At 44.4% G+C, this 23,959-nt stretch overlaps 5 protein-coding genes across 10 annotated transcripts; 3 read left to right on the top strand and 2 right to left on the bottom strand.

The window, feature by feature from the left end:
- Nucleotides 1-128: 128 nt before the first annotated feature.
- l(2)k05819 (transmembrane protein 94-like protein l(2)k05819) lies at nt 129-6,933 on the bottom strand. 5 transcript variants are annotated; one of them, XM_032438389.2, is made up of 10 exons: nt 6,518-6,933; nt 5,804-6,443; nt 5,036-5,741; nt 4,812-4,971; nt 3,696-3,792; nt 2,458-3,271; nt 1,154-2,403; nt 927-1,092; nt 604-853; nt 129-539 (listed from the first exon to the last, which is right to left on the bottom strand). In XM_032438389.2, exons 1-10 carry the CDS (start codon nt 6,745-6,747, stop codon nt 467-469), a joined length of 4,386 nt encoding a protein of 1,461 aa, XP_032294280.1. In that variant the 5' UTR covers nt 6,748-6,933; the 3' UTR covers nt 129-466. The 5 variants fall into 5 exon arrangements, with proteins under 5 accessions (XP_032294280.1, XP_015028593.1, XP_002052765.1 ...); XM_015173107.3 differs by having other exon boundaries at nt 1,154-2,274; XM_002052729.4 differs by having other exon boundaries at nt 130-539; nt 1,154-3,271.
- A 322-nt stretch (nt 6,934-7,255) lies between these two features.
- Nucleotides 7,256-12,383, top strand: LOC6628775 (zinc finger protein 62-like). Of its 2 annotated transcripts, none has more exons than XM_032438393.2 (2): nt 7,256-7,518; nt 7,638-12,383. In XM_032438393.2, the coding sequence occupies exon 2, from the start codon at nt 7,687-7,689 to the stop codon at nt 11,995-11,997; it is 4,311 nt and encodes a 1,436-aa protein (XP_032294284.1). In that variant the 5' UTR covers nt 7,256-7,518; nt 7,638-7,686; the 3' UTR covers nt 11,998-12,383. The 2 variants fall into 2 exon arrangements, with proteins under 2 accessions (XP_032294284.1, XP_032294283.1); XM_032438392.2 differs by having other exon boundaries at nt 7,603-12,383.
- Nucleotides 12,384-13,271: 888 nt separating this feature from the next.
- LOC6628776 (sterol carrier protein 2) lies at nt 13,272-14,940 on the top strand. Its single transcript, XM_002052731.4, has 4 exons — nt 13,272-13,414; nt 13,469-13,792; nt 13,856-14,046; nt 14,224-14,940. The coding sequence occupies exons 1-4, from the start codon at nt 13,370-13,372 to the stop codon at nt 14,885-14,887; spliced, it is 1,224 nt and encodes a 407-aa protein (XP_002052767.1). The 5' UTR covers nt 13,272-13,369; the 3' UTR covers nt 14,888-14,940.
- A 138-nt stretch (nt 14,941-15,078) lies between these two features.
- Nucleotides 15,079-15,761, top strand: LOC6628777 (sterol carrier protein 2). Its single transcript, XM_002052732.4, has 2 exons — nt 15,079-15,289; nt 15,346-15,761. The coding sequence occupies exon 2, from the start codon at nt 15,380-15,382 to the stop codon at nt 15,659-15,661; it is 282 nt and encodes a 93-aa protein (XP_002052768.2). The 5' UTR covers nt 15,079-15,289; nt 15,346-15,379; the 3' UTR covers nt 15,662-15,761.
- Nucleotides 15,762-15,795: 34 nt separating this feature from the next.
- On the bottom strand, nt 15,796-22,407 carry LOC6628778 (UDP-glycosyltransferase family 36 member D1). The gene is made up of 8 exons (XM_070208911.1): nt 22,246-22,407; nt 21,769-22,040; nt 20,446-20,819; nt 19,521-20,159; nt 18,939-19,206; nt 17,796-18,077; nt 17,106-17,485; nt 15,796-17,044 (listed from the first exon to the last, which is right to left on the bottom strand). The coding sequence occupies exons 2-8, from the start codon at nt 22,033-22,035 to the stop codon at nt 16,129-16,131; spliced, it is 3,126 nt and encodes a 1,041-aa protein (XP_070065012.1). The 5' UTR covers nt 22,036-22,040; nt 22,246-22,407; the 3' UTR covers nt 15,796-16,128.
- Nucleotides 22,408-23,959: the final 1,552 nt, after the last annotated feature.

Genomic DNA, 23,959 nt, shown 5'->3' with positions numbered 1-23,959 from the left:
AGATTCTATGAAAAAATATGGATTAAAGTACATAGCAGCATAGAAAGAAGAACGCGGGGAGAATAAGTTAGACAAATAGTACATATTTTTCTTTCGATAACTTTTACTTATTTACACGCAGTTGTCTTTATTTGTTTTATTTACCAGAAATATGTATAATTTATATAATAATTGCAAGTCTTTTAAATGTTAGTAGAAGAAGTTTTTGTCATTGGAACAAGCAACAATAAAATCGAACATTTTAAAAGCTAACAAGAAATGCGGATGTCACAAATAATTAAAAATATTGCATACATTAAATAATAGATTAAAACAAATTATTCACAGGCACATTAAAGAATTAAATTATAATCAATATGTACTAAAGCAACATATTATTAATTATTAGAAAGCGTTTGGTTTATGATATATACAGAGCCTTGGTACATCTAACACCAAGCTACCAAGTCTTTCGTTTTGGTTACATTTAGAATGGCGAATTCATGCCCAGCTTGGTGCCAAAATCAAGTCGCGCCCGACGCTGATAGCGCGCATTTACTCTGCAAAAGCAAAAAATATTGATTAAATATATAACTCAACCAAATATTTGGTAACTGCACTTACTTGTTCTCCTGCAGCTTGGCCAGCTCGCTGATGATGAGACTCAGCAAGCTGCTGCCAAATAGCACGAGAATAGGCAGCCAGAGCTGTGGCAATAGCTGTTCGAGCGACTCATCCAACAACATTTGCAGTCCACAGACGAAGCCGTGCAACAGCAACAGCACCAGGCACGTGGACGCCCATATGTGATTCCGCAAAGGATTGCGCTGCCAGAGCGCATGATCACGATGCACAAATGACAAAGACACGAGCACTGTAAAAGCAGAGAGCGGGAGAAACTTGAATACCTTCTGACTTGGCTGGATCAACTCTGGTAAATATATTACCAAAATGCAGCAGAACTGCAAATAAAGCACAACTGCGCGCTATATAAAGACACTGATAAAATTCGGCCTCGTTCTCAGCAGCCTCTATGTCCTCTAGCTCATCGGAGCTATCGTCCAGCCGGCGACCGGACAACGTTTGCGTCATGCACATCCAGTAGCCAACAAGCTGTAGGCATCAGGTTATTAATATAAAATATATATTGAAAGGGAAACGCAGGGATACTTACCACGGCCAGTACGGGCACCAGGAACTTGCAGCCGTAGCACCACATGACAAACGCAAAGGCACGTGAATCGTATTCGGTTTGCTTTTTGCTTGTCGCACGATTCATGATCTTTGGATCGAGATCGATGTGCGCCAACGAGATGGCAATCAATGGCACAGGGACACACATCAAATAGATGCCCAGCAGCGGGGTTAGCAGCGGCGGCAGCGAGAGGCACGCGCAAAGCACATTCAATATGGATATGGAGCCGGCACAGCAGGCCCAGAACTGTATGCAATTCCACAGGCCCAGCGAGAAGCGGCGTGACAGCTCAATTATGGCCACCAGCGAAAGCGGGTCGTCGCGACAAATGGCTATCGAGCAGGGCAGCGAGTTGAGCAGCCGGCTCAAATAGATGGGCGAGACGGTGTGCGCGGGCGATTGCATGGCGCGTGCGCCAGACTCCAGCAACTGTTCGCACGGTCCGTCCATGGCTGAAGATTTGCCCTGACACTGACGTTGCCAGTGTAGCTTATTGTGCTGTATATTGGCCTCCGTGTAGGCATCGACATCCTGACACACCTGCGGATAGAGCGGCTCGACAGCAATGCTGCAGTCGGCCTGCAAAAAGATGTTGGCATTATCATTGCTCGCCGAGCTGCCCAGGCAGACAACAATTTCGCCATATGACTGCATAATGTCCAGCATCTGGCGTGTCGCCTCCGCGGAGCAGTCTGTGAACAGCGACACCTGCAACGGCACATTGTCCACCTGCTCCAGATGCGGTCGTATATTCTCAATGCCGCGCGGCAACTTGGCCCGATTCGACATATCAAAATTAATCGGCGCACTCTGATCCGTGCTCTCTGTGAGCGTGCTCAACGAACGGCAATTCTCATCCATGGCCGAGTCCAGTGAATGCCGTTGCTTATGCCGTTCTCCATTCGGTTCTCCATCGACACCAGCTGGCTCGCCACCTGCATCTAACTCATCGGCAGCATTTGAATGCTCGTTTGGGGTATTGTTGCACTCATCGGGATTGGATATGGCACCGGGCGCTGAGCAGCTCAACGTTTTCGAGGACTCTAAATTGTTGGGCGGCTCGAGTAAGTAGCTCAATTTGGGGCCATCGATTGGATCACCTACAAGATCAGTAGTCTGTTTAACAATGGGCGTGGCCGTTGCATCAACTGCATCGGATGGCTGGATGTACATGACCTGTTCACTGGATGGATGAATGGCAACGCTATCTGTAATGGTGGTGCTGGTGGCTTTGGTGGCTATAGTGGGTTTGTTGGTGGTTGTATGGTTCTCATGCATTTTACCCGCATTCTTCAGCGACTTGCTGTTGCCCGGCCGTTGGTCTGTTGTATCCTTGGCTTTGCTGTTTGCCAGCTTTTGAGGCTCCGGTTCTGGTTCGCTGAGCAGCGAAATGTGACAATTCCAGCCGGACTCGAGGCCCATCTTCTCGGAGAAGACGCGCGAACGCAGCTCGTTCTCCTTGCTGAAGTGCACGAAGCGTATGCAGGCGCGCTCCAGCCGCTCCACCAAATGAACAATGTCATTTTGTGCCTGATACTGCATGGTCACCATGCCAATGAACACCTGATGGCACTGCATCTCAAAGCAGCCCTCCACATCGTTGCAATCCTCATCCTTGCTCTCCGAAAAGAGCAGCGAGTCCGTGCTAATACTATGGCTCAGCTTTACATGATGTCCGCCCTCGAAATCGCAGTGCGACTTGTCCACATGCTGCATGCGCAGCTTCGACTCTGGCGGCAGCTCCAGATATGCGATCTGACCGTTGCTGTGCAGCGGTCCGCTCAGCGCTCCATGGATGCCATGACGCAACGGCCGATAGGCGAACGCAGTGCAGTAGGAGGTCAGTGCGCTGCGCTGATAAAAGTCCAATGCACGTTTGCGATCCTGCGGCGACAATGGTCGCAAATCCTTGCCGTCCCAGAAATCGTCGCAACAGTCCAGTATAATGTCCGCGGTGCCCTGTGTGAATAGCGACAGATAGCCGCCGGGATTCTCACGCATCACCACCGACAAGGAGTGCGGAAATGGAACCTTCACCTTGGTCGACAGCTGTAGCTGGCGCGCAAAGCGTATGTCCCGACGCACCACATCCGGTTGCTGTAAAGTAAATGAAGGAAGATGAAGAGGCATTTCGAATAAACGTAAGGTATTTAAAATATTTTTAAAACCATTTTTCTTAAACCAAATGTTATTAACATTTTCTAATGGCAAATAACTGTGCATGTTAACATACTTTGCTATTACATGAAATCGCTAAAAGTTGAAATGTTAAGCTGCTGTAGCGCTTTTATTAACACACTCTGCTCCGTGGCAGGCTTTTATTTACATGTTATTGGTTAATAGCTGCAGTGAGCGTTACGATACAAAATTCTTTAACATACTAGCTAGCTCAGGCAATATGGGATTGTATAGTTAGAAATATGGTGCCGACTTTCGGTTATCACAAGGATCAATTCGATTGGCATAGCTTCTATTGTTCTATTTTTATAACTTATCTAGGAAGATTGTCAAGTGCGCTTACCAAATGCCTATAGCTGGCCAGCTGACCCTCCAGGGCAAAGCGATCCGTTGCATGATCGGTGAAGCCAATTTGTTTGGCTAGCTCGCACAGACAGCGTCTGGTTTAACAGATTGTACACAATACATATATGTATATATAGAAAACCGATTAGAACTGGTTACAACTGCTGGACATGTGAAGGTGGACGGATGTATGGATGGGTGGGTGCGAGCATGCAGGCAGTCAGTCAAGCGTAATACATAAAATAGGAGGGGGGGCCACAAATGGGGTTGGGTAGATGTCTAGATGGGGGCCAACTATATTTAAGCATTCTTGGCAACATAATAATTCTTGTTGTTACTTAAAATAGCATGCCAATTAAGTATAGATGCGGCGCATGGGTGGGACGAAAGTGCGTTTTCATTAACAAACTATGAGTACAGTGTACACTCAACAACACAACAACAACAACAACAACAAAAAAAACGACAGCAACATAAACAAGTTAAATCAATTAATGTAATGTGTACAAAAATGTTGTTATTCAAAAATATTGTAGTCAAATCAAAAAAAAGGAGCTGGTAATTTGTTAGGTTTTGCTGAATTTTAGATGGCGAAGGATATTTATGTACACAGCTAAATAATTTGCTCAAAATTAGAAAGCCAATTCGATTTGATAATGAAATAATTACAATTTTGCTGAGAAATTATTTGCCTTAGGCTGTTTTTTTTTTTTTTTTTTCGGGGGGAGGGGGAAATCAAAAATACATTTATTTAAGAGTTGTATAACTTTACCAATCGCATGTTTGTTTATATAGTATATATTCTATATGTATATAAACATATCTATGGGGGTTTATCAATCCAATTGAAGTGTCGAGTGTTTTGCAATCAAAACAAAAATCAAAAAAAAAAAAGAAAGAAAGAAAAAAAGTTGCCCAAACAAAATGAAACGAATTTCATTATGGGCAACACATTTCCCGCATATACATATATAGATATATGCTTGGATAATATGGAATATATAATCGATTATTGTTCAAAAAAAAAAAAAACAAATTCAAATATATAGAGTATGTTGGTTTCGGTTAAAGCAAACAGGAGGGCTAACAACTTTGATGGCAATGAACTACGTACCCATGCAATAGGCATTTCATACTGGACTCAAACATCGCATACCGATTTGTCACGGGCACCAAATCTTTGTCAAGCATCGCCACGGCGCTGACGTGACCACAAAACTGTGCATAGTGCTCATGTGTAAGCGGCGAGCAGGTGTTCAATAATATGGCCAGACCTGATTCGGGTGTATAACAAAGCAACATCAACGATTATGCAATTCACATTTGTTCGATACGTACCCAAAGGCTTCAGTGATTTGATGTGTGCCTTCCACTCGTGATCATCGAATTCCAGGCGAAATGGACAGTGCTGATCGTGTGTGAGATCGAGCACTTCGGCGACAATGCCGCGCTCCTTGTTCTCCGCATCGTTCACATTGTCGCTTTCGGTTGACACGGATAGCTGGCTGCCATCATCTGGCGGTTCCTCATCGGTGTTGTGCAAAAAGAAGACCTTCTCGGCGGTGGGATTTGGCCAGGATAATATGCCCTTTTTATCCACACAGCAGAGCGCCGATATGGAGCCTAGCACCTGCACCAGATTCGCTGAACGTGGCAGCAGCTCGCTATCACCCTGCCACAGTTGCGTCCAGATGCGCAGCACATTGGAGCGCATCAATGAGATGCTGTCATAATCATAGCCGGGTGTATCTATGTCCAAATCCTCAAAAGATTTACTAGTGGTCTTCTCCAGTATGGCTTGTGGCGTCTTCAAGAAGCACTGCAGTCGCGCAATGCCCCACAAATTCATGGATATCCAGAGCAGTGGAAAAACAAGCGGCAACAATGGAATAACAGCAGCCGCGGGCGAACCAATCAGTACATGACGCCAATTATGCTTCTCATCCGTGGCTAGGCCATAGCCATGCAGACGCAGCAGGCCCGCAAATAGTGTTATAATCAAAGCGCTAATGAAGCCCCATTGTTGAATGTACTTGGTGACCAGCTGTGGCCAGCAGCCAATAGTATTATTAATTATTATAGCAAGATGCACGAGAGACTACTTACCAGATAGCGTTGTTGATTGTAAATGGTGGGCGGCCGCTTCAGTGAGTTCTTCAGACATAAACGCAAGTTATCCAGATAGGGTGTGCGTTCCAGACAACAGACCAGATCCGGCAGCGGAGCACGTGCCATGGGCTTGACAGGCGGATCGCCAAGCTGTGCTGCGGAGGCGCCATAGATTTCGCTGGCATTAAAAAAGCGCTTGGACTGCAACTCATGGCAGGGACCAGGCGATATATGACCCGGCCGCAGCACAATGCAATCGCCACGCACCAGCAACGCCCACGGCAGGTTGACAATATGTCCGTCGCGATAGGTCCACTGCAGCGAGACGCACGGCGACATCGGATTGCTCAAATGTGGATAGTTCGTTGCATGCCAGTTCTCGCTGAGATGCTGTTCGGCCAGTCGCAGTTCGCCCAATGCATGCCGTGTCTTCCGGAATATCTCCGTGCGTCGCAGATTGCTCTCCCTGATGACCACATACAGATCCAGCAGCAGAATGACCAGCAAACAAATTGCGGGCCAGTACATGCCGGTGATCAGGAGAGCGCCGCTGGTCAATACCGTCGTGCCAATGGACAGCCAGCCCAGAGGACTGTCGTAACGCTTCGTGAATGCCGCACGCAACTTACAATGGCAGCTAAAAAAAAAATGTATAGGAATGAGCTTATTGTTATTCTACACTTAAAGGTCATCGATTGTGGTCGTGTTTACCTCTCTGCGGCGCTGGCCCGCTCATGTTCCAGCAGCACGCTCTCAATGTCCTCGTGCAGCCGTGCAAGTGCCACCTTTGTGCTCAGGCCGCGCTGTACAGTCGGCTTTGACGCGGACCTCGACGACGACGGCGACGGCGAAGGCTCCGCAACATCAGCAGGAACGGCAGTTTTTTTGTCATTGCTGCATTTTGCATCTGTTGCTGGCTCTGCTGTGTTCTGGCTTCGCATTTTACTGCAAATCGATTATTACTCTTGGTAGGCACACGCCTGTCTAGCGCATAGCTTAACAATATTATTATTATGCACTGCCGCTGCTAGAAGGCGTGTGTTTATATGTTGCTGTTCGTTTTGGTTGTGCGAAATACATGTGTGCGTTGCCAAATGCGTGTTGCGCTGTTGCCAGTATTTTGCATACAGTTGGCAACGCTATCAACTGATAAGGGCGCAGCAAAATAATCAAATTAGAGATGAGCGCGTTCGCTACGAATTGCCGATACCTTTCGAATATTGCTTACAATTTATTTCTGTATACTTTTCACATTATTATTACAAACTCATACTAAATATGGTAAATAACACTGATTAATCCTAAACCTATACGCTTACCAAGAATTCGAAGACAGGCTCGCGTTAAGTTGCAAAACTGCCTGTGTTTTGGTCTCACATTACGATACTTTTTGCTTGACATCGGTGATTTATCATCGATAAACCAACTATCGTGGCATATTCAGTGAATTCGATTTTTTGTCCATTCAATTTGTCCATCTTTTTTTGTTGAAGAATTGCAATTAGTATATTTAACTAAGCGCAAAACGAATCGTCAAATTGCCAAAGGTGTGCAAGAATTGTTGTTTACATAGCGCAGACGAGAGCACTTGCTTTAATTTCTTATGACTTGTGAGAGCGCGAGCGAAACGTCGGTCCCCCTTGTTTCCGCGTCCACATATATGTATGTACATTTTTGGTTTTGGATTCTATAGAACATTTAAAGATACGCAAGTAGGTATAAAGTGTGAGCACGCTTACTTTCCGGAGCCATCTGTAGCTTACTTTACATATATTTGTCTCTTCTCCGCCAAAAAGGATGGGCAAACCTGAACGATCGGTTTTTATTGCAGGTGTAAGAAAAGCCATCAGAAGTAACGCGAAAAGCTAAACAAAAGTAGGATGGAATCCGCAATAAAAATGGAAATACCAGAGGAAGAGATAGACAAAGTTCGGCTCGGGATGGATATAAATGAATTGCCACCGGATCAAATGGAATACATGCCGGAAGATGAGTGCAAAGCAAATACACCCACAAGTATTTTCAGTTCTCGGGATGCTAATAGTTTGCCCGCCTATAGCTCCAATCAAAGACAGTCTAGCCATCTGCTCGATAACACAAATCCAATAAACAGCGAGCTTTGTGTCCGGTCCGAGCTGCTTGAAATAGAAAACTGGGAGCTGGCCGAGCAAGATAGAGAAATAGGCCGCAGCAAAGAAGTCAAGGATAGTTTCAAAAACATTAAGGAGAAACATACGGAACCTAGCTTAAAGAGCCACAAAGAATGCAGTGCTGCTGCTAACGAGCCTAAAATAGATGCTAAAAAAACAAAATTTATATGCCCACAATGCCCAAAGGCCTATAAGAATAAATCTACCCTCAAATTGCACATTCGTACGCATACGTGCGAGCGACCATTTCAGTGTCCACATTGCCCCAAAGCCTTTAAACAGTTCATGCATCTGCGCAACCACATATCTAATCATGAGGGAAAAGCTGCCTTTAAGTGTCCGCACTGCAGAAAATACTTTATAGAGAAAGCCAAGTACGATGAACACACGCGTTTTCATATTGGCTACCGGGCTTACAAATGTCTGCACTGTCCAAAAATCTATACTACTATTTCAATGTTTAAAGAACACATTTTAACTCATCCTGCAAATAACAGTGAGGTAAATGTCCAGTCTGAACGGGTTGATATAGAAAACTCGAAGCTGGCCGGGCAAGATAATGAAATAGGCTGCAGCAATGAAGTAAAGGATGAGGAGGATAACATTGAAGAGGAACAACCTGAACTAAGCTTAAAGAGCTACGAAGAATGCACCGTGGAGCACAACGAAGTTGTCCAACCAACTGCTGTTAATGAGCCTAGAAAAGATGCTGAAAAGAAACAATTTATATGCCCACAGTGCCAAAAGGTCTATAAGAATACATCCAGCCTCAATGTTCACATTCGTAAGCATTCGAGCGAACGACCATTTCAGTGTCCGCATTGCCCCAAATCATTTAAAATATTCGGGATTCTGCGCTCCCACATATCTACTCATAAGGGGAAAACTGCATTTAAATGTCCACACTGCAGAAAATTCTTTTTAGAGAAAGCTAAGTACGATGAACACACGCGTTATCACATTGGCCACCGGGCTTACAAGTGTCTACACTGTCCAAAAATATTTACTACTATTTCATTTTTTAAAGAACACACTTTAACTCATCACGCATATAACAACGATGTAAATGTTCAGTCCGAGCTGCTTGAAACTGAAAACTCGGAGCTGGCCGAGCAAGATAATGAAATAGGCTGCAGCAATGAAGGAAATGATACTGAAGTAACCATTAAGGAGGAACAAACTGAACTAAGCTCAAACAGCTACGAAGAATGCACCGTGGAGCGCTACGAAATTGGCGCTCCTCTTGCCGCTGACGAGTCTAGAATGGATGCTGAAAACAAACAATTTATATGCCCACAGTGCCAAAAGGTCTATAAGAATACATCCAGCCTCAATGTTCACATTCGTAAGCATTCGAGCGAACGACCATTTCAGTGTCCACATTGCCCCAAATCATTTAAGGTGTCCGAGAATTTGCGCTCCCACATATCTACTCATAAGGGAAAAACTGCCTATAAGTGTGCGCACTGCAGAAAATACTTTTTAGAGAAAGCCAAGTACGATGAACACACGCGCGTTCATATTGGTCACCGGCTTTACAAATGTCCGCACTGTTCAAAAATCTATACTCATATTACATTTTTTAAAGAACACATTTTAACTCATTCCGCAAATAACAGTGAGGTAAATGTCCAGTCTGAACGGCTTGAAATGGAAAACTCCGAGCTGGCCGGGCAAGACAATGAAATAGGCTGCACCGAAGAAGTAAATGAAAGTTTAAAAACCATTAAGGAGGAAGAAAGTGAACTAAGTTCAAACAGCTACGAAGAATGCACCGTGGAGCGCTACGGAATTGGCGATCCTCTTGCTGTTGACGAGCCTAGAAAAGTTACTGAAAAGAAACAATTTATATGCCCACAGTGCCAAAAGGCCTTCACGACCAAATTAATCCTCACAAGTCACTTACGTACGACGCATTCGGATGAACGACCATTTCCGTGTCCACATTGCCCGAAAACATTTAAAACTTTCTGGATTCTGCGCTCCCACATATCTACTCATAAGGGAAAAACTGCCTATAAGTGTCCGCACTGCAGAAAATACTTTTTAGAGAAAGCCAAGTACGATGAACACACGCGCTATCATGTTGGTCACAAGGCTTACAAATGTCTACACTGTCCAAAAATATTAGCTACTATTTCATCATTTAAAGCACACATTTCCATTCATCCCGCATATAACAGTGAGATAAATGTGCAGTCTGAACGGGTTGAAATAGAAAACTCGAAGCTGGCCGGGCAAGATGATGAAATAGACTGCAGCAATGAAGTAAATGATCAGGAGGATAACATTGAAGAGGAACAAACCGAACTAAGCTTGAAGAGCTACGAAGAATGCACCGTGGAGCACCACGAAGTTGTCAATCCTACTGCTGCTAATGAGCCTAGAATAGATGCTGAAAAGAAACAATTTATATGCACACAGTGCCAAAGGGCCTTCAAGACCAAATTTATGCTCACAAATCACTTACGTACGACGCATTCGGACGAACGACCATTTCAGTGTCCACATTGCCCGAAAACATTTAAAACATTCGGGATTCTCCGCTCACACGTATATACTCATGATGGGACAACTGCCTATAAGTGTCCGCACTGCAGAAAATACTTTATAGAGAAAGCCAAGTACGATGAACACACGCGCGTTCATATTGGGCACCGGCTTTACAAATGTCCACACTGTTCAAAAATCTGTACTCATCATACAAGGTTTAAAAACCACATTCGAATTCATCACGCAAACAACAGTGAGGGACAAACTGAACTAAGCTTAAGGAGCTACGAAGAGTGCTCTAATGCTGATAACGAACCTACAATAGATGCTAAAAAAACAAAATTTATATGCCCACAATGCCCAAAAGCCTATAAATATAAATCTAGCCTCAAATTGCACATTCGTACGCATACGTGCGAACGACCATATCAGTGTCCACATTGCCCCAAAGCCTTTAAACAGTTCATGGTTTTGCGCTCACACGTATATACTCATAAGGGGAAAACTACATATAAATGTCCGCACTGCAGAAAATACTTTATAGAGAAAGCCAAGTACGATGAACACACGCGCTGTCACATTGGCCACCGGCTTTACAAATGTCCACACTGTTCAAAAATCTGTTCTGATCAGACAAGGTTTAAAAAACACATTCTAATTCATCACGCAAACAACAGCGAGGTAAATGTCCAGTCCGAGCTGCTTGAAATAGAAAACTGGGAGCTGGATGAGCAAGATAATCAAATAGACGACTTCAGCAATGAAGTAAAGGATAGTGAAGTTAACATTAAGGAAGAACAAACTGAACTAAGCTCAAACAGCTACGAGGAATGCACCGTTGAGGGCTACGAAATTAGCAATCCTCTTGCTGTTGACGAGCCTAGAAAAGTTACTGAAAAGAAACAATTTATATGCCCACAGTGCCAAAAGGCCTATAAGAATACATCCAGCCTCAATGCTCACATTCGTATGCATTCGAGCGAACGACCATTTCCGTGTCCATATTGCCCGAAAACATTTAAAACATTCTGGATTCTGCGCTCCCACATATCTACTCATAAGGGAAAAACTGCCTATAAGTGTCCGCACTGCAGAAAATACTTTTTAGAGAAAGCCAAGTACGATGAACACACGCGCTATCACATTGGCCACCGCGCTTACAAGTGTCTACACTGTCCAAAAATATTTACTACTATTTCATTATTTAAGGGACACATTTTAATTCATCCCGCAAATAACAGTAAGATAAATATCCAGTCTGAACGGGTTGAAATAGAAAACTCAAAGCTGGCCGGGCAAGATAATGAAATAGGCTGCAGCAATGAAGTGAAGGATATGGAGGATAACATTGAAGAGGAACAAACTGAACTAAGCTTGAAGAGCTACGAAGAATGCACCGTGGAGCGCTACGAAACTGGCGATCCTCTTGCTGTTGACGAGCCTAGAATAGATGCTAAAAAGAAACAATTTACATGCCCACATTGTCAAAAGGCCTTTAAGACCAAATTAGGCTACACAAATCACTTACGTACGCATTCGGACGAATGACCATTTCAGTGTCCACATCGTCCCCAAGCCTTTAAACAGTTCATGCATCTGCGCATCCACATTTTACTCATGTAGGTAAAGCTCCCTTAAGGTGTATTCACTGCAGAAAACAGTTTTCAGAGAATGCAAAGTACGATGAGCACAAGCCCTGTCACATTGGTTGGTCACCGGGCTTACAAGTGTCTACACTGTCCAAAAATCTGTCATCGTGCTGACACGCTCAAATCGCACCTTAGAAGTCATAACACAAAAATTGTTAACAATTAAACTTATAAAATTCTAAAAACACAATCATAGTCACTAGTTATAATTATATTTTTGTATATATCAGTCATAGAGCTAAGAGAAACAATATAATTAAACGACTTTATAATATATTGTTATAAGTGATAACTTTATAAAATTCTTAAGTCTATTTTGCATATGGATTGCTTCATTTTTAATATGTATGTTTTAAAAAATGCCTTAGATTTTAAATGTACATGAAACCGCTTTTAATCGTGTTAACCTCACAAGAAACTTGAGATACAAGATCAATATCCGTGCAGTTAATTTAAAATGTTAACTTATTTTCAGTTATACATTGTGCTGATTGGCATTTTAAATACACAATAGACTCCGCCAAATCGAAAATTCGATATTTTCAATGATTCATCATCGATAGTTTAAAGCTCTCATTCGCTCATCTCCACGCGTTGACGATAGCTCAAGACTATCGGAAATTCATCGTCAAGTGGTATCGTTGCTGCACGACGCTTGTCAATCGTGCTACCACCGCGACTTCGACAACTTTAAAAAGCTTATATTTCATAAAAAACACTACAAAGAAAATGGCATCTTGAGGAAAAAAAAAACTATGTGGGATAGACACCATCTCCGACTTACGGAGAACCACAAAAGCTTCTGCTCTTACCTGAAACATCAAATCATATTCTGGCGCAAACACAGTGGATCTCATTGGCTAATGGCTGCCACGTTAAATACGTATGGCCACATTGTCCCTTAGTGCTACATATCCGCTTATTTAAATATTTTCACGTGCTTTTCTCCGAAAAATGTTTTTACTTTTGCTCTCGGGGCAGGGTTAAGATTTTTGAAGCAGACCAGGAATAGGAAGCGGCAAGTAAAATTGAATTATGTGTGGCCAGCCAGGAAAACCCAAAGAACACTTAAATACTAAAACCAAAATATCAAGCAAGTAAAATGGGGCCGCCTCAATTAAACTGGTTCGGAACATTAAATTGAACTTGCTCCAAATAAAAGCACATTCCAATTGAACTGATTCCGCAAATGCAGAGGTAAACTCGCGACCGGTTGCAAGTCCACCAAACACTTGTTTTCTGGACGCCGACCACAACAGAAGCACCACAAAATGACCAAGACCAGAGTCTACGTTATCGGCGTTGGCATGACCAAGGTACGTATTGTTAAAGCGACCTTTGATCTTGCATGTAATTGACATCTGCCTTAGTTCGAGAAACCTGGTCGCCGCGCTGACGTCTGTTATCCGGACTTTGCCAAGGAGGCAGTCACCAAGGCGCTGCAGGATGCCAACATCAAGTACGAGGAGGTGCAACAGGCTGTTGTGGGCTATGTCTATGGCGACTCCACTTGCGGACAACGTGCGGTCTATGAAGTGGGCATGACCGGAATTCCCGTCTACAACGTGAACAACAACTGTTCCACGGGCTCGAGTGCCTTGTACCTGGGCAAGCAGATCATTGAGTCGGGCAACGCAGACTGCGTGCTGGCTCTCGGCTTCGAGAAGATGGAGCGTGGCTCTTTGGCCGCAAAGGTAGCTATCAGAACCTTTGAACTCTATATAATATCCGATTATCCAGAGCATCTTTGTTGTTAGTACTTTGACCGTGCCAATCCCATGGAGCGCCACATCACCGAAATGGGTGAGCTGACGGAGATCGGCGCCGGTCCAATGGCTGCCCAGATTTTCGGCAATGCCGGCAAGGAGCACATGAAGAAGTACGGCACAAAGCCGGAACACTTTGGCAAGATTGCCTGGAAGAACCACAAGCACTCCGTCAATAATCCGTAAGTTTTAGTTGAATTGATTACCGCCCAGTCGAAAGTTCGTTCGCATAATAAGTAGAAGCACTTATCTTATCGCTTATCGTGCTTGCGGGGCCATCCTCTCTTTGAACATTGGCCATTCAGTTGATCGCTGCACTCGCTCTTATCTTAATCGGACTTTATTTATTGTTGTTCCAGTTACTCGCAGTTCCGCGATGAATACACCCTGGAGCAGATTATGAAGTCGCCGCAGGTGGTTGAGGGCGTGCTGACCAAGCTGCAGTGCTGTCCCACCTCAGATGGCTCTGGTGCCGCCATTCTGGCCTCCGAGCAGTTCGTGCGTCGTCATGGCCTGGAGAAGCAGGCCGTCGAGATCGTGGGCATGGAAATGGCTAGCGATCCGGAGTCGACATTTGCCGACAAGAGCCTAATGAAGATTGCTGGCTACGACATGACACGCCTGGCCTCGGAGCGCCTGTTCGCCAAGAGCGGCTACAAGCCACAGGATGTGCAGGTCGTGGAGCTGCACGACTGCTTCTCGGCCAATGAGCTGGTCACCTACGAGGCCCTGGGTCTCTGTGGCGAAGGCAAGGCCGGCGAGTTCATCGATCGTGGCGACAACACGTATGGCGGCAAATTTGTGATCAATCCCAGTGGCGGGCTCATCTCCAAGGGCCATCCGCTGGGCGCCACAGGCTTGGCTCAGTGCGCCGAGCTCTGCTGGCAGCTGCGTGGCCTGGCCGAGAAGCGTCAGGTGGACGGCGCTCGGCTGGCCCTGCAGCACAACCTGGGTCTGGGTGGTGCTGTTGTGGTGGCGCTCTATCGTCTGGGCTTTCCGGGCGCTACTAAAGCAAAGTTGTAAATAATTTGTTTGATTTTGTAAATATATGTTGCATTGTATTTTATATTCTTTAAGCGCATTGTGGTTCTATTATGTATGTGTAATAATTTTTTTCTTTATTATTATGGTTTTTATAATCTTAAAACCAGTAAATTAACAGTTTTGAATTCAATATTTATTGGCCTTGCCGAAACGCATAAATACCAAATAATAATACCAATGGTTCGATAAGTAAAATACCAAAAGGCGCGCTACATAAAAAAGAACCTGTTCAATTGAACCAACTTAACTGTTAATTTAGTGCACAGTTATTTGTACCACGCATATTTGCTTTTTTACGCGCATTTATAGTTACCTCGAACATTCCTCGACGCCGACCACAACAGAAGCATCATAAAATGATGAAATCAAGTGTCCACCAAGGTACGAATTCTAAAATTAACTTTTAAGCTCGTCTCTAACAGACATCCGACTCTTAGTTCGTGCAACCTGGCCGACACGCTGAACTTTGCTATGCGCACTTTGCAGGATGCCAACTTTAAGTGCGAAGAGGTGCAACAGGCTGCTGTCGATTATGTCTACGGGGAATCCAACTGTCGGCAGCATGCGGTCTACGAGGTGGGCATGACATGTTCGACTGCTGTGCATCTGCCCAAGCAGCACGTGGAGTTCGGCAACGCCAACTGTGTGCTGACTTTGGTGGGCTTTGAGAAGATGGAGCAACATGACCCGCCTGGCCTCCGAGCGTCAGAATTTGCAGGTTGTGGAGCTGCGTGTCTGCTTCTCGGCCAATGAACTGGTCACCTACGAGAGCAAGGCCGGCGAACTCATTGATGGTGGCGTGGTCAACTCCTAGGGCCCACCGCTGGGCGCCTCACGCTTGGCTGTCAAAAATATCAGAAAATGCGGAAAAAACATACAGAAAGATCCATGTGAACAAGTAATATATTTGATTGATGCGATCATCTGGTTAAATTATGCTCACAAATGAAATAAGATAACACATAAACGAGACTCGAAGGAGACGGACTGGATAAAGAAGTCGCAAACGAACTAATATTTTACAGTTCTTGGATAAAGCGTCTTCATTTCATCAACTTTTGTTTTTGCTGTTTTGAAAGGTTCTAAAGGGGATTTCAGCGGCCGCCCTAGGAGGAAACAAATTTGTTGGCTAAAGACGCAGTGCGTCCAAGTAAGCTCTCCGTTAGTCTAGAGCATTCACTGTATTTAACTATATTTTATTTTCCAGTCATTCCAGCTAGTTAGCTGCGCTTGGGCTTCTGCACTGGCTGCTTGCGCTTGCAGCAACGTCGCCAGATTTCAGTGGCGATGGCCAGGAATAGGAGCAGCGCACAGGCCAGAGCCACATAGACGTCCAGCGAGTAGTAGACGAAGCGATTGAGTCGTACCGCACCGGACTGTAGCAGCGGTGCGCCACCTGTCTCGGCCACATGCTGCACCCACCACAGAGCGGTCTCCAGCGCCAGTTGCGGCCGCTCGTTGTAGGCGGCGGCAATCTTTTGGGCCTGCCGCTTGTATTTGGCATCTAGCGCCTGAGACAATGCCTCGAATGCCGTCTGCTCGCGGAGGCGTTCAAAGTCCAGTCGCACCGCCATGCCACGCTCCACCAGGGCGGCCACATTGAGATGCTGATCGCCATAGACGGGCATGCCCAGAATGGGCACGCCGCTGGCAACGGCCTCTGTGAGGCCCATCAAGCCGCCGTGTGTAAAGAATAGCCGCACATTGGGATGCGCCAGCAGATCGCGCTGTGGCAGCCACTTCATGATATGCACATTGGGTGGTTGTTCGGGCAGCGTCACGTTCTCCCACTTCCAGATGATCTGCTGCGGCAGACGCGCCAAGGCACGCAGCAGGCCCTCGCGCTTAGCGCCGGACAGCGTGTTGGCTTTAAGCTGGGAGCCCCAGCTGATGATTATGACACCATGCTTGGCCTTGTCCAGCAGCTGTTGCAGTGCATCATGCAGAGGCTTGGCCTGGCTTACGTGCAACCCGCCCACCTCTATGACATTCGGCGGCAGCGGCTTGGCTCCGCTCAGCGAGTAATGCTGATTGACGAGCATAAGCGAAGTGTTCTTCACCAGCTCGCCAGTGCTGGGCATGCCCGCTCCAAATCTCTGACGCAGCAGCGCATCAGCGGCGGGCACGCTGTACCAGCTGTGGGCAAAAAGAAAGGTTTTTCATCTGTTAGCCGCAACCGCATCCGCATTTCGCTTACCCATAGAGCCAATTGAGCGCGTGCGTGGTCAACCAATTGGCCAGGCGACCAGCAAACTGCATGTGCTGCGACTCACCCAGGAATAAGGCTGGCATATAGGAGGGTATTATCGGTGCGCCCATGCGTTCGTAGTGCCAGGGCATCAGGGCGCAGCTGCTCATGGCCACAACTGGCGACTGCAGCTGATGTGCCACGCCCATCATGCAGTCCGTATTGAACTGCTCCAGAACGATGACGTCATAGTAGCCAACCGGATGCCTGAGTATCTGCGCAAGTGCCGCGCTATTTAGCGTGGAATTGCAGGCAGCCTTGCCATAACCATGCAGGATGAAGAACTCGGTGAAGGGCATCAGATAGGGCATAGCAACATCCTCAAACATCTGTGGACAAAGGTGAATACTCCGATTTTCTATACATATTTATGAATTATGAAATTCTTAATGCTGACTTTGAGCTGTGCGATCTCTCGCTTGTTAGTTCAACGCGCAGAGAGGTCCAGGCACACTTTTAACAATCCTTGACCAACTTTTTAAACATTCCTAATTCCTGACTTGAAAGATTGAGCTTGCCTCTATGCGGAATTGTTAGTCAGTCAATCAATAGGTGAAAACCAAGTCATAGATATATATATATATATATATAATATATTTAGCTATAGATAGCTAAAGATACCCATTCAAATTCACTCACATCAAAGCCAATTTTATCATTCAAATTGGCGCTGGGCAGGGCGTAGTCCTTGTAGCCCGTCGGCGGATTTAAATCCCGAAATGGACTGACCACATCCACATTGTGGCCCGCTTCGGCCAGTCGCCGCATCAGTGGCTGAAAGAACTGAAAATGACTGAGCGCTGGATGGGGAAACAGGCCCAAGATTTTCAGGGCATGCGTTGAGCTGTTCACTGAAAACAGTGAAAACAGCAGCAACAATTTCCAAGCACAAATTGAATGCATTTTCCTATGAAACGAAAGCTAAGCAAGAATGTATCTTATATAGATCATAAGAATGTCACTTATGGATGCACAGCTATAATTAAAACTGGGAGCACTTTTAGAATGCACTTTTATAATATCGCAAATCCGCACAAGACGTTCGTTTGGGCCACGCAACGTTTCGCAACTGAGCGAACATTTTAAGAATAGTTTTGAGCATCTATAAAAATATCGCATATCGTGTATGGGGCTAATCGACAGAATGAATTAAAGAGATGATATGTATAATAAACAAAATTGCATGTCGAAAACTATTTGCATACGGTTGCGCTTAAAATTCTCAACTAGTTAAAGGCATATTCCGCATTCTCTTTAAAAAAGCGCTGCGACAGCAAAATTTATTTCTGCATTAATTTTAATGCTTCAATTCGAATCAATTACATCAAATATAAATATTAATTAAATAATTTTGAATATTAAATTTTCTACAGAGCCAATTAAATACTCCAGAAATAATTAAAGAATTATTAATGAACAGATCCTATATAAACATTTCTATATGGTCATATAAACATTTCTATGTGGTCATATAAATATTTCTATATGGTCATACAAACATTTATATTGTCTTTCAACTGATCTTAGATTTCTTTTTGGACAAGTATCCCAGTCTATACATGTTTATAGATTATTATTAGGTTTCTTTTGGAGAGCTCACGTGTTTATCCCATATCCCATATCTAACATTCTCTAGATACAAGCTAAACGTATAAGCACAACATTTCCAACTTTATATCTAAACTTTTAGGAGCGGGAGTCACTAAACTAAATTAGGACACTAACAGACGTTCACATGGAAAATATCACATAGACAAAGCTAAGGATCAAATCGATTTAATCCCTTTTGTTCTTTTGTTCCGGTCGCTTGGCGCGACAGCGTCCTATGAGAGCCACCCAGCTGGCAATCACAATGGCCAAAATGAGGCCAACTGCCACATAGCAGTCCAGCGAGTAGTAGACAAAACGTGACAGCTCGACGGCGCTGGATTTCAGCAGCGGATTCCCACCAGTGTGACCCACATGCTCCACCCACCAGAGGGCCGTTTGCAGCGCCTGTTGCGGTCTATACTTGAAGGAGTGCGCGACTAGCTTGGCAGCATCCGCGTGCCTGAAACGAGGAAATAATATATATATAACAAATGGTAAGCGAGAACTAGTCGAGATTGACCGACTAGGAGATACCCTGTGGGACATATTGTATTCTTCGCTAAGCTGAACACTCTACTAGTCGATAATTTGAGTTAATCTTGATATGGCATGGAAAACTCTATATTCCCAGCTCAGTCTGTTAAGGCAGATAGACAAACAGATGGACGTGACTGTGGATTGACTCGACTATGGATCTTGTATATATTTGAGTGAAGAGTTCGTAGATGTTTTCCATGGCCTGAATAGGCACATGTTGTTCAAGCAACGACTCACTTTTTGTCCAGAGCACGTTTAAGGGCCTTCAGCACGGTATTCTCGCCAATGTCCTCGTAGTGCAGCAGCACGCCCATATTACGCTGCACCAGGGCGGCCGCATTTAGGAACTGATCACCATACATGGGCGTGGCCACAACAGGCACACCACAATAGGCCGCTTCGGAGCTGCCCATGAGGCCGGCATGGGTCATGAACACCTTGACATTGGGATGACAGAGTATATCGCGCTGTGGCAGCCACTTCATGATGTGCATATTAGGCGGCATATTCGCCAGCGTCTCGTTCTCCCACTTCCAGATGACCTGCTGTTTCAGTCGGGCAACGGCGCGCACAATACCGTCGCGCTTCTCCGGTGACAGCGAATTGGCGCGTATCATGGAGCCCCAGCTGATGAGTATGACGCCATGCTCGGCATTGTCAAGCAGACGCTGCAGCTCGGCGCTCAGCGGATTGGCCTTCTGGATATGCAGGCCGCCCAGCTCGATGACGTTCGGTGGCAAAGGCTTCGGACCGCTCAGCGAATAGTGTTGATTCACAAAGTAGACAGAGGTGTTCTTCACCAGCTCACCCACCGAGGGCACATCGTGGCCAAACTTGTACTGCACCAGCGCATCCGCAGCGGGTATGGAGACGAGTCTGAAATCGAGTGCGATTAGTCGTGAATAGTTCTCAGTGAATAGAGCCCTGCAGCGCAACGTGTTTCTGATACTCAATACTCAAACTTTATCCACTCGAGCTATTCGAGTTGCAAACAAACAATTAAGGAGCTCGTTAAAACAAGCTCGAACTGATTCAAACTCATTTGTGTTCGATGTAACGGTTAGCTCGATCATGTTGCAGACTCGAGCAAAACGAACTTGGTTTGTTTGAATATCGACCAGATATGGTAAAGAGTCCCTCGGTTTTCGTTTCGTATACCTACTTGTACAACCAGTTGAGTGTATGGAAACTGAACCAGTTGGCCAAACGGCCGCCAAAGTTCATGTCCTGCGATTGACCCATGAATAATGCTGGAATATAAGAGGGTATGATTGGGACGCCCATGCGCTCGTAGTGCCAGGGCATCATGGCGCAGCTGCTCAGGGCGACAACTGGTGCTTGCAGCTGATGTGCCACGCCCATCATGCAATCCGTATTGAACTGCTCCAGAACGATGACGTCATAGTAGCCAGCCTTACGCTTGAGCACCGTCTGCAAGGCCTCCGAGCGCAGCGTCAAGTTGCACGCCTCTTTGCCCCACTCGTGCAGCAGAAAGAACTCAATAAAATGATTGTAGAAAGGTCGCTTCTCGAAGAACTGCAAGAGAGTGTGCGAGAGAGAGAATGAGAGTGTGTTAGAGAGAGAGAGAGAGAGAAATACTTCAACCGGAGTTTACTTTCGCTTGACACCATTTTTTTTTTTTGTTGCTTTCAGGTTTTTAATGATGAATTGGCGAATGCTCAACTAGACAAAAGAGATGACAGCAAATGCACGACTATGAGCTATCCTGTAAAAAGTGGCTAAATCGCATAATATACTTTGGATCAATATTTATTTACTCGCAGGAGATAAAGGTAATTACTTGAATTTTATTTTTGTCTTCAGAAAGATTAAAAATTGCCTAATTTAATGAGCTAAAATTTCAAAACACATATTGAAATGCTAGAAAAGTTTTGGAACTTAAAAATAGCATTTAAATATGTGCCTAAACAAACAAAAAAAATCATAGGAAACTTTTGGTTTCCCACTAGGAATGGGAATAGGTTAAATATAGCTTATCGACGTTGGCCTACATAAATGGTTTTTAGGTCTTTATCATTTTCGAATAAGTATTTAAAATTTGGGTTCGAGAAATATTTTCACTTATTTTTGTCGGAAAAGGGGGAGTACGAGACGAGAACCTCTGCTAAATTTGCTGATATTATCGGGCACTAAATGGATTTTTGTCTATTTTAAAGAAACAAAAAATTATTGAGAAAAATATGCGACAGAGTATATACACTATAGGATGGGATATGCAACTCTCTGGCCGTAACACTTATTTCTGATATATTATAAAAAGCCTTGACTATTTTGCAATACGTATAAATGATGATGAAAGTGAAAGCAAATCTCAGACAATTGTTTTGAATGCCTTGAGGCAGTCCTTGAGCTATGTTAGGGGTATGCCTGCAATTAGCTGTTAGATAACAGCAGATTGTTAACATTCTGCTGAAGTTTGCCTGAATACCCCTAACATATACAAAATGCCAAACTAGCTGCTCACCTTTAAGTCCACGCTGTTCGTTAGCTTCTCCGTGCCCGTTAGCGGAAAATCCTTGTAGCGTATGGGCGGGTTTTTAGCCGGAAAATGGCTAACCACGCTAACATCGTGGCCAGCCTCGGCCAAGGCGTGCATTATGGGCTGAAAGAAGTGAAAATGGCTGACGCCGGGATGCGGGAACAGGCCGAGAACTTTCAGCGGTCGGCCGGCGTCCACTTGAACGCAGAGCAGCGTCAGCAGCGCTGCCAGCAGCGGACGGAGCAGCAGCATTATCTCTGTTGGCATGCGTAGCATTAATTAAAATTAGAAAAACCAATTGAAAAATCGAACAGTACGTAAAATAACACTTGTTGCATGCAATTGTTGCAAACTCTTGACCTTGGCTGCATTTCGCTCTGCGCATGTCACAGCAATTATGTAAATTATTGCAGTGTAGCATGGCAAAGAAAACACACAAATTGCTGTAAAATGTTAGCTTACCAAAGCTGTGGCGAAATGACGCTAATTGCGGCTGCGAATTGAGCAGCACTCAAATTCACTAAAAATGCGAGGCTCAATTAAATGCCAGCTATCGAAGCTGCAAACACGAGACAAACAATTGTTACGCGCTTCGCTGTCGTCGAGCGACTGACAAACACCGTTTACTTGTTGCGGCCGCGCAGCCGAAAAGTTTGCTGGCTGCGCTGCTGCTGCCGTCTTGAGCGTGCAATTGTGCATGTATTGGTGATCGGCAGTGATATTTATTATTTTCTAGTCTCTTTTGCTCACACACTGCTTGCGTAAATGCCGAAACCTAAATGCTGTGTCGGCTGCGTTGCTGATGAATCGTCGAAAATTGTGCATGTATTGGTGATCAGCGCCAATTTGGCTGCTTTCTGCTCTCTTTCTCTCTCTTTTACTTGCACAGTGCGTGCGTTGTCGCCGTTTAGCACTGCTTTGTCTGTAAGTTAAAATGCTCTCATCCAAAATTTGCAGAGTCAGCAACGCACACATGCATGCAATCAGTTTTTATACCCCGCTCACAAAATTTACTAGAGCATATTGCTTTTAAGCATGCTTTGGCCGTTAGGCAGTTTATCTATATTATATACTTGAAATTTTAAATATATACGCATACATTTCGGGTTTTAAATGTGTGTTCAATATTTCTCACTATTTAAAATTAGTTGGCGAAGAAGCAGCAATACTTTTTGACTGACCTAACTAGTATTTACGCTGTGCACAGGGTATGGCGCAATCGTTTGCTGTCAACTTTTTACTTCGCATTTTGGGTACCTGTGCATGTAAAGATATTCACCTTGAGAAGCTTTGGCCGTATATATATCTTGGGTGCTTCAACCTGAGCAGCACGAGACGAATAAACCAACGATTTATATAATTTAGCCTTACGTCTTATCGGTTATGATTTTGTATACAGTCAAGCACAGGAAACGTGATGGCTGGCTACTGTCTGGCCACAAGTTGGTGTCGCTGATAAATATTGTTTACTGTACTTAATGGAGTAGTGTATTTGTCTTATGCAAGGCGTGATATACAAATGTTCGATCTAATGACTTTTTACAGGTGCCATTTTCCGTTAGTCAGCGAATTTGTAACTGATAAGCGGCGCACACAGGGTATGGGGGAATGGGTACATAGATACACATCTAGCGACTAACGAAAAAAATAAAATGAACGGAAAATAACAGTTATCTTTGAGGAATATTTTATGCTCTTGCGTAAGAATACCTTGTTTTGGGATCGCTTCGATAGAAAGAATATGATATAATAGTTCGACTTGGATAAATATGGCAATCTAGATAATATCAGTCCGATGCTAAAAGGTGTTTCTTAAGGTATATTAAGCAAAAGAGAATCTCGTAATTGCTGAATTTGTCTGCATATAATTTTGAAATTTTCAGTTTTTTTATATAATAGTCCAATTTTTGTAACATAAACTTTTCTACATGCTATAAAGTTTCGGTTCATGCGTTACATATTTAATGACAAATTTATAATGACTACGGGCAGGGTATAGTTAAGCGTTCCAAAGATAATGCATATTCTAATTGGGCAAAAAAATTCCATTATCATTTAACAAAGTGCCTATAAATGAAACGTATAATTTTTTGAGGTAGGCCGCGAATTGTAGCTTTCCTCGGCACGAAACTCAGCTCTTGTCTAGCGATTCACGTTGGTTCAGCAAAAGTCTAAT

Source organism: Drosophila virilis, chromosome 4 (genome assembly GCF_030788295.1).
Source record: "Drosophila virilis strain 15010-1051.87 chromosome 4, Dvir_AGI_RSII-ME, whole genome shotgun sequence".
NCBI lineage: Eukaryota > Metazoa > Arthropoda > Insecta > Diptera > Drosophilidae > Drosophila > Drosophila virilis.
This window is presented reverse-complemented; position numbering and strand designations above follow the sequence as displayed.